Source organism: Anopheles aquasalis, chromosome 2 (genome assembly GCF_943734665.1).
Source record: "Anopheles aquasalis chromosome 2, idAnoAquaMG_Q_19, whole genome shotgun sequence".
Classification (NCBI taxonomy): Eukaryota; Metazoa; Arthropoda; class Insecta; order Diptera; family Culicidae; genus Anopheles; species Anopheles aquasalis.
The window spans coordinates 63,050,786-63,060,646 of record NC_064877.1 but is presented as its reverse complement, the minus strand read 5'-3'; the positions used below and the strand labels follow the sequence as shown (position 1 = coordinate 63,060,646).

At 47.5% G+C, this 9,861-nt stretch overlaps 2 protein-coding genes and 1 non-coding gene across 3 annotated transcripts in view; 2 read left to right on the top strand and 1 right to left on the bottom strand.

Moving 5' to 3' along the window:
- Positions 1–1,561, bottom strand: part of LOC126570611 (engulfment and cell motility protein 1) — a 2,980-nt gene extending 1,419 nt beyond the window's left edge. The window contains exon 1 of the mRNA XM_050228521.1: positions 1–1,561. This exon is cut by the window's left edge and continues 1,419 nt beyond it. Coding sequence (XP_050084478.1) covers positions 1–1,395 — 1,395 coding nt within the window. The 5' untranslated portion in view covers positions 1,396–1,561.
- A 506-nt stretch (positions 1,562–2,067) lies between these two features.
- Positions 2,068–3,139, top strand: LOC126570660 (uncharacterized). Its single transcript, XM_050228594.1, has 2 exons — positions 2,068–2,334; positions 2,397–3,139. Exons 1-2 carry the CDS (start codon positions 2,143–2,145, stop codon positions 3,042–3,044), a joined length of 840 nt encoding a protein of 279 aa, XP_050084551.1. The 5' UTR covers positions 2,068–2,142; the 3' UTR covers positions 3,045–3,139.
- Positions 3,140–8,039: 4,900 nt separating this feature from the next.
- On the top strand, positions 8,040–8,165 carry LOC126573672 (U5 spliceosomal RNA). Its single transcript, XR_007608156.1, has one exon. It is a non-coding gene; the product is annotated as a U5 spliceosomal RNA (small nuclear RNA).
- Positions 8,166–9,861: the final 1,696 nt, after the last annotated feature.

Here is a 9,861-nt window from a genome sequence, read left to right as displayed (position 1 = left end):
ATCCTTCCAGGTGCGATTCAGCACCACGATGCAGAGGCAAAAGAACTCTTCGAACGGATGGTCATGGGTGAAGAACATCGGGTAAAACTCCTGGCCCTGTTCCGAGGGCGATTCACCGATGCGAAAGATTTCACACAGCACCTTCACCAGCTCGATGCTCGTCCGCCCGAACGGACACTCGTGCTCATCCGCCCGGCAACTGTTCTCGTGCACCACCTTCGTGTAGCTTTGGGTGTAGTTGCGAGCAAAGTAGATCATACAATCGAGCGCCAGCGTACCGGGAGGTGTTTCCAAAAAGTCTTGCGCCGGATTTACGTCACACTTGAATCCGAGTTTCTTGTAGTGACCCGAGTGGGCACCGGAGTGATGATGGCGACGCGCGGTCACATCCGGTATCGGATCGATGCCATCCGCTTCGAATGCTATCCGACGAAGCTCCTTGATCTTTTCCTGAGCATCCTGGTCCTGGGCATCCATCGGTGTCTTCATGCGCTGCTCGAGCAGACCCAGCGTAAGGGTCTGCAGCACGTACAGCTGGTGCGCCATCTCGGCACCCATTGTGGGCGTGATCACACTGTTAATCACACTCCGATACTGCTTCGAGCTCAGTGTTGTCGCCAGCATCCGTCGCTTGCTCTCGTCCGCCTTGATAAACAGTGCGTTCAGTAGCGCGATCGTGTTCTGCTGCACATGCTGCCGAGATTGCCGTAGCAGCTTGAGCAGCGTCTCGAGCGTGATCTCCTTCTCAACCAGCGCACACTTATTGCTGTTCTGGACAATGTTCTCCAGGATGGCCAACGCCGCCTGCTGGATGTCCTCGTTTGTAGACCCGTTGATTAACGCTACGTTGCGCATGATGAACGAGGGTTGCAGAATGTCCCACGAGATCGTACCGTGCTCCATGAGGCACACGAACGAGCACAGCGCATACTGCAGAATGTTCTCCACGCAGGCCGGATCTTCAATCAGCGTGATGATCAGACTGAGGCCCTGCTCCTTGATGAACTCGAGCGCGAACGTATTGTCCTCGCTTAGCACCTGCAACGTTTGCAGCACACGTATCTTCTCCTCGTTGCTATCGCCGTTCAGCTTCTCCAGAATGTCGTTCGTTGTTTTCGACGGTGAAAAGCGCAGCTTCAGCACCGTCCCGTTCTTCACCTCATTGCGGTTCTTCTCCGTCACGTAGTTGATGCCGTCGAACTGGAGCGCGTAGCTCTCGGCGTCCGGGATGCCCCACGAACTGCACAGATTCTGGATAATCGCGCTCAGTGGTTGCCGTTGGTCGAACTCGATCAACTGCGGGTACATCTGCGGCGTATCGTCCACAAACTTGACCGCAATCTTCACGATGTGGCTATCTTTGATCGCTGGCATCCTGGCCGATTTCGGTAACATCAAGTCGTGCCAAAGCGAGTCGGAGTCGCCCTACCTTGCCACTCCTCGTTTACGATCCACGCCTAAACTCCACGATGAGCTGCACACCTCAATTTGTGGTCCTGGAGGAAATATAGGCTGATAAAAAGGAAAAATAGGCTGATAGCGAACACACAAACTTCCAGAATCGCTCCGAATCGATGCAAAAAACGGAGTCAGTCAAGCCGGGTATACACGAAGCGTAAACTCTACCGTAAATATAAAATTAATTTACACTTGTACATGTTTACATGACCGGGTTGAGACGTGTAATCCGAATTACACTGAACTTTTATCGACTTTTGTGAGAAAAATAGGATCTTTTTTCCGATGAAAAATATTACAAACGCTAGTAATGATCACTCACTATTAATGCAAACCACAAATAGGAAATATAGCGAGGCAAATCGATTGCAAACAGCGTTTACGCTAAGATTTATGCTCCGCGGACATATAATCTTTTTTACACCGTGTTCACGGCAAATGTAAACTTTTTGGCATTACACTCTGAGTTTACGCTAAAGTTTACGCTTCGTGTATCCCTGGCTAAAGTTTTTCGAGGTCGATTCAGCAGGATCTGAATCCTTGGACCAGATGAAATAAACGATTCATGTGACGTTTGTTGTTTGGAATTTTGGCTTCGAATTTCGAATAACAACAAAAACTTGGGCGCGTTTTGCAGAAAAAGGGCTGTGAAAATTGCAATTTTTGCGGCGGTTTAATTGCATAATGCTCGAAGGGTGGTACTGCAGAGGCATGCAAGCGCGACAGCAAGGTGAGATGGACTCGTTCAACGCGGAACCGGATCTCGACAACGATAGCACCGAGGACGACAGCGACGACGAGGGCTCCGGCAAGCGCGATGTCGACTACAAGGCCCTGTACACCGATTTGAAGAAGAAACTCAAAATCCTGCTCTACGTAAGTAAACGTAACCTTTGGAGCGGTGTGGTGCGGTTCTGATGATTTCCGGTTACTTGCAGGAGAACGTTTACTTCCAAAACAATCTGCGCAGCAATCAAAGGCGGCTGTTGAAAGTGACTCGCGATCGATCATTCCTTCTGGATCGTCTGCTGTGCTACGAGCGGCCCGATCTATCGTCCTCCGATAACGAGACGACGGATTCATCGGAGGACTCGTTGCGGATAGAGCCGGTGACGAAGAAACGCCGATCCGATGCTAACCTCTCCCGGTCGTCGACTGTGGTACAGACCAAGCGTACCAATAAGAAAGGACCCCGAAAGCAATCGCAGGGGCAGCAGGGACCGTCACACCAAGGGACACCGCAGCAGAGTTACGCGGTGGCGAGTGCGGAGAGTGCCGGGAATCAAACCGAAATGCCTCAGCTACATAAACCACCGTCCGAGTTGCTCGACACTCCGTTCATTCCCGACATCTTGAAGCCAAATCATGCGGATAGTGCTTCCACCGAGAAGCAGTTGACCAAGGAGGAGATAGAAAGACACCTGCAGTCCCGGAAGATGGTGCCCGAAGTCGTGCCGGAAGGGGAGCTACCGAGCGAAATGTTCAACAACAATCCATCCAGCGAATCGAACGATGGTCTGGATGAGCCGTCGGCGGGCAACTTCGAGGACGACTGTTTCCCGGCGGATCTCAATTTACTCCAATGAATGTGCATTTTACACTTTGTCACGGTTCACAATAAAATCCATGTGTGTGGCTTGACCACATTTTCATACTACCAAATGCTTTGTTAGTGGAAAAAGTGGTTTTAGTTAAAGGGTTACTTAAAATACTTTAAATTTTGCGATTTGAACGCGTTTCTGGTCACCTTCTGTAGCCGACACACAATCATAGCCGAGACACGCACCATTTGTTTCGTCGAAATCGATTTTGGCGCAATTTTTGTTTCTCAAAAACGTGTTTTGTTCAATCTTTTTAAGAATAATAAACGTAGATTGTAGACCTTTCAACGAAATTCCGTAGTTAGTCTCGACAATATGTCCAATTTGTACGGTCTCGAGAAAGGTAATTGTTCGTAAACATCATGTGCACATGTCGTTCTACGTTCGCCTGTGGCCACCTTCAGTTCAGTTAATCAACCCCCACCCCGTTGAACGCCTTCGCTTGATCGCCGGGTGTGCACAATGCACTCGCGTAAATGCAATTCGCCGGCTGTGAAAGTGTGGGGCTCACACTGACTGACCGGAAACATCCGGTCGCGAACGGTGTCGTCCAGCCGGACGAAGGCACCACAATTAACCGAAAGCTGTCTGTAACCCCGGGCCGGGGGCACTCGCAGCCAGTTGGCCAGCTGTCGATTAGCGGGTGGGCATTGGAGTCAAATTACACGGGGCCACGGTCCGTTGTCATCATCATCGTGCGTGGTCGGCGGACAAGGTGGACACGTCGTCCTACGGTGCCGCCGCTTGAATGGGCTTTCTTCATTCATTCATAAAATCAGCCTTCCATTCATCGCACATATGTGCACATGACGCCAGGTGCGCGGCCATAGTATACGTGCGCACCATGTGTTCGTTGGACCAGTTTCTCCCACCTCGCCAAGGGCGGTCTGTCGGTCAAGTCTCGTGTCCGGTTTGTGGCGTCATTTGCCAGAGCCCGACCGGTCGTGATTGTCGCGAGCGTGTACGGCTTCGGTTGCCATCCTCTCGCATCTTCTGCTTCACCGTCCCCTCGGGGCAGCAGGTGTCCAGCAGGCGGTAGCAGGGGGGGACGCGGCACAAGGTGCATCAAGTGGCGCAGATCCATCGGCGTCCAGAGGCGTCACGGCGTTAATTATTCCGAAAACTCCACGGTGACTTCACCCTTGCTCGGTGGAGGTTAACGTGCCCGCGTGCCTACTACGTGTGTCATTGAGATTGGCATTCGCGAGCTACCGCAGCCTGCACAAAGGACTCAATGGGGCAATGTTAACCGGATTACACCGATCGACCGCACGTGGTCGTACGTGGCTCGCAGTATTGATGTGTCCCGTGGTCGGTAAATCGAAAGGAAGGACGGGTAAAACCCACATTCGATCGGAATGCAGTCCAAGCAGTGGCGAACTGGGCCCGATGTTTTGTTGTCGAGAGGTATTGTGGAGATGGTTTTATGTCATCAAATATTCTTGGAACGATAAGGTTAACACAGCCAGGTAGGTTTGGGGAATTGCCAGTGGCTGTAGCGCACCTTGGTGAGTGCCTGCGACTTATGTCGCAACTTATGAAATTGTATGTTTTGATTAAAGTGCCTTGTATTCATCGTTAAGTTATCGAAATCCATAAAGGCGAGATTCTGCAGATTAAATTGTAGTGTTGTCTCTCCGAGACATGCGTTGTTGTGTTAAGATGTATCTTTTCAAATGAATTTCAATTGTAATTAGCTTAATATTCATTTTGCAATGCAGTAAACTCATACGTAAATATTTTATGTAATAACTCTCTTTTGAACGTTCGATTAAGGAGCTACGAAACAGAAACTCACGCATTAATACAATGAGAGTAATTTGATGTTAACGGTTTAGGGTTTCTTACTTTATCATTCTGTACCATTATTTACTTAGTTTTGTTAAGTCTGTTTATTCATTGCACATTTTACAGTGTTTTTTTACACCATGAAAAGCTTCGTTATTTAATAGATTTCATAAACTCGTCTCGATTTCATGTACAGTCCTAATAAGTTTGTATGATAAACTTTAAAGAAATTTTAAAATAGTTACAGATGAAAAAAAGAATGGCCGCATTAACTAGAGTCGGTTCCACCGCAACTAATCTCAATCTATCAAAGTATCGGCCACTTTGTGGCCTAGTTGGTCACCCTTTATTAATCCAAACTGATCATCAAGTACAAAGGGCACCGACGTTAATTGATCAGCGCGATTGGCATCGATTGGTACCGCGGCTTCCAAAATACGGTTACCCAAATATTGTCATGAAACCACTGAGACTGGACGCGATACGGTGCGATAAGTTTCGGAGTGGCCGCCCCATCTAGGCCAATCGGATATTATTGCGATTAGGAGGCGCTTCATTTCCTCCTAGCGCGCCCATAATCAAACCCGTGTCACTAGCTGGACAGTGACGTCGAACCGCATCGTTCCATCGATCTTACTTCCTTCCTGCGAGCAGACTGACCAACGGGCAGCCAGGCCTGGCCGGTCGGCTTTGACCGAGATTCGGAATTATCCGCGTGACACCAAACGCGCGGGAAAGATATTGGCGACGCCACCATGGATTTTATGGTCCACTTCTCATCCGTTCAGATGTGCCGTTCAGGGACGTTGGCGCTTCCCGAAAATCAACGGAGGGCCGACGGCATCGCAATGGACAGTCGTTGACAACCGTCGCCCGGGCTAACTACCGGACATGGCTGATCGCTTTCTCTCGCCGCCACGCCGGTGAAGACGAAACCAATGACCACGACAACGACGACGACGACGCTGCGACGTTCCATTAGCTACGAGCGTGGCCTTGGCCAACGGATCCCAGTTGGATCGATTCGGCCACATTCGGAGCTCCATGGACGGTCGATTGCTGACGTTTCTATCACTTCATTTCCTTCCCTTCGTCGGATCGCTTGGGCTGAGGGCTTGTTTTTCTTTCCTGTCCCCGATTGAATTATGCAATTTCTAGGTGAGCAGAGATCGCGAACCAATACCTTTCACTTTGGTCACGGTTGCTTCCCTGTTCGAATCCGACGACGACGACGACGACGACGACGACGACGACGACGACGACGACTGTTGGACTAGTGCCCCATTGGGTTGGAGAATTGGTTTCCCGTTTGTCTAGCCCTCTTCCCGTTGCGACGCATAGGGCCATGGGGAAGTAGCATGTTTTATGATCGCCATTAAAATTCTTTATCACTTTGTGTGCGAGTAACACGAACTAGCGGATAGGCTTTGCTTTGGGGTGCGAGGTGTTGTCGATGTTCTGGTGCGTTGAATTGTCGCAGGGGACTCTGGTGTGCTGGTAGCTGTATGGTTTTCTTATCGGGGGTTCCTAGGGGATCACGGTGGTTACCATCGTATTGGGGGATCACCTTGTTTGACACCGTATGATAAATACGGTAAATTCCCTACCCCCCCTTTGGCTGAGTACAAGCTATCAAGCGATAGTTTTACGGCTCACAACACATCATCTTACTAATCAACAATTTACCATTACAAAGGTTGATAACTTCAAATTTAGGAAAAGAAAATGAATGAAATGGTAAATCAACATTCACGACGTCTTTTCTGTCTCGATCGTAGATAATGGTAATCGTAATGGTAGAATTTGATTTTGATCAGTAAAAAGAGAATACTATTTTACTTATTCTGTTTAAAAATAACTAGCCAGCGGAGGATGATAGGCCAACTAGAAAAGCATCTAACATTTATTTTAAGATATTCCTTCCTTTAACGCTCATTTTAGGTAGAATGGCTTGGCTGATGAGTTGTAATCAATATTTATCAATATTTAATATCAATATTTTGTATTTTGCATTTGCTCTTAGTTTCTTTCGTATTTTCTTAGTTATTAAATAAACGTCGCAAAGTGTGTTGTGACCTTTTTTAAATGTTGTTTGAAACTATCTCTAAAGGATTATGAGTGCAACAGAGAAAAGGAATTCACGGTTAAAACATAGATATAAACACAGATACAAATTCTTAAATTTTCTGATTAAAGTGAAAATATAAAATATCTTTTTTTTTAAATAGCCTCAAACTTAGGCTATTTAAAAAAAGCAAGTTCATAAAATACTAGAAGAAAACTTACTTCAAATTAAACTCATTGAACGTTCCAATTCCACGTTAATCAATTGTTATTGTCACCGAATTTCACTTACTTCTTCCAACACATAAAGCTTCGAAGCAAGCTCATTGCACTGCACTAAACCCAAATGTAGCGTGCGGCGGTCTAATATCGCTTCTAATGTGCTCCTTGTTAAGTGAACTCAAAACCATCGTTCGTAATCCCATTCCGATACTACTCCTCGCCCGAAGCCGAAAGACAATTTTCATCCCGTGCCTTGTCTGGTACAGACAGACAGGCAGACAGTGTTGGTATGTCCTTCGACGCTTGGTCCTCCGTACTTGCATTCGCGTAATAAGAAGGAACGGTTTGCCGTGCCTCGCTATCCCCTTTCGCTTTTTTGTCGATTCCCGGCCATTCGTATTTTGGCAAAAAAGAATCCCAATTGCAATGAAACAGGAACAGCTAACGACCAATTTAAGCCGGTTTCCTTTTTTACTTCCAAAGCTAGTATGTGCACGTAACCGATCGTCGCTATCGTTGAAAAGCCTTGACAAGCGTTTTCTCTCGGAATTGATGTGTAAAGTTTGGGGTCTTGCCGGGAAGGATAAATAGTTTGCCAAAGGATTACAAATGTACATCCGCAATGCTACCCTTTCGTTTGCTATTCTCGATCCTCGCCGTTTCTGCCCTTCTTGTCGGTCTGCGACAGGCAAATGGGTTCGGATTCGCGAGACGAACGACGCCTTGTCTGTCTCTCTTTCGCGCTCCCATTGTCTACCTTGCCAGCTCCCGTTCGTGTTCTGGCAGCAGCGGCAGCAGCTGGTATTGGCACAGAATCTATTCTATTCTCGGAAAACGAGCGCTTTATGCATCGCAATTGCTGCATGTAGCCGCCGGATGGGGTAGAGCGGTCGAATCGTTCGGAAGGCACTCTGATCTCTCTTCAGTTGTCGAATAAATCTTTCGCCTTTTACTAAAGATTTCCGTGGAGAGGGATACTCTAATGAGTCTAAAGTAAAATTTTTGTTTCGACTCGGTTCCATACGGAACTGAGTCATCAACGCAAAGAAAGGGAGCTCTGATCACAGCTGTGGAGCGCCAGCAAACCAACTGTTCTCTGCCGCAAATTCCTTGGAGCAAACCATTTAATCAAGGAGTTGATGCGCTGTCAGGGAATGGTGTGGAGCATTGTTTTGCTACTTGGCGTATACTTCTGCTTTCAAGTATCGTTTAAAATTTGCTTGCTCATTTCGTGTTTTATTAAATAATTAATGATACATTTAACCTATAACGTATAGCTAAGATGTTCTTCTTAAGGTGCAATGCATATTAAAATTTATTTCTGAAATACCGGCTAAAAAGGAATCTTATTTCCTTTCACCATCTACAAAGCATAACAGGAAAGAGATATCACATTGTGCATGCGGTTTTGAATGTTCCATTTATCGATCGTTCTGGAGGTCAGGAATTCCGATGAACTGATTACGAATCACCCTGCCTTTCCCAAGATCGAATGACTCGAAGCGTCTTCCCGGTTCCCGCATTTGGACCGCAGCTCCAGGGCCAGGGCCACATTTAGCTTTATCCGAGGATATTACCAATCATCCAATACCTTTCTCCTCCGATAGCAGGGCACACGCATGGGTAACCTTCACGAAACGGTAACTGTACCGGATTGGCCTTCGAATCTGCTGCCTCTTCCGCTTTCTCACAAAAGGCTAAATCCCACAGTCTCTCGGGCGGCCCCCCGGGGGTTTCCAAATTCCCTAGCAACACGCGTGATTTGCGATCGAATGCGTGCCAATATTTGGGTCGTCGCCATTGGCTTATTCCCTCCGGTAAATCGCGCTCGGGAGCCCCGGTGAGCGCGAGCGGAGGTAGAAAGATGAGCTTTGCAAGGCCGGAAGCTATGACCCGTTTTGACGGGCAACAGCAAACGCAGCCACCCCGTTAACGGAACGGATCGGCTGGATCGGCTAGTGTCGCCAATCGGCTGGCCTCGCCAGCAGCAACGGCAACAGCAACAGCTTCTTTTCTTTGCCCTTTTTTGCTTTCGCCACAGCTCGCGGCTCGTTGGCGCGAAGGGAAGAATGAAAATTAATTTAAAATTCTTCGATATCCACTTCCGCTCGAACTGACCGAGCAAGAGATGGCCGAGGGGCCGATATAATGAAGCGCAAGATGCTTCACAGGATCAGGTTATTGGCATCGGCTGACGAGAAATACATATGGAGGAGTGACAATATAAGACAAGTAAGTAAGGCAAGCAAGAAGAGCAGTAACATTGTTGCAGATTTTGTGCTAAAAAACAAAATCTTTTGCTGGATAATAAATATGCATGCACGTCTAGTAATGTTAGAGAACTAATAAATCATAATTATCATGCGTTCCAACATCCGCTTGTAGAAAAGTCACATGAATAAAGGATCTCATCGTAAGCGTTTACTAAAATACGCCAAGCAATTATGTCTCGTATCAAGCATTTAATAAAAGCATCCTCCAAAGCAATATCCTTGCCACGTTGCCTTGTGTTCTATCAGACATAATCGTGAACACGTTTCACGCAGAACGTCCTCTCGAATTTATTCTCCACTATGAGAACAGAATCGTCATCGGGGGCAACAATGACCAGGAAAATTGATCCCCGCACCAGTCGGTCTGTTCACTCCTGTTTCGATCCGTCCAAACAATTGGAACCGTGCATCCCCGATGCCATTAGTAGGGCCAGTAACGTCATGCAAGGTAACGC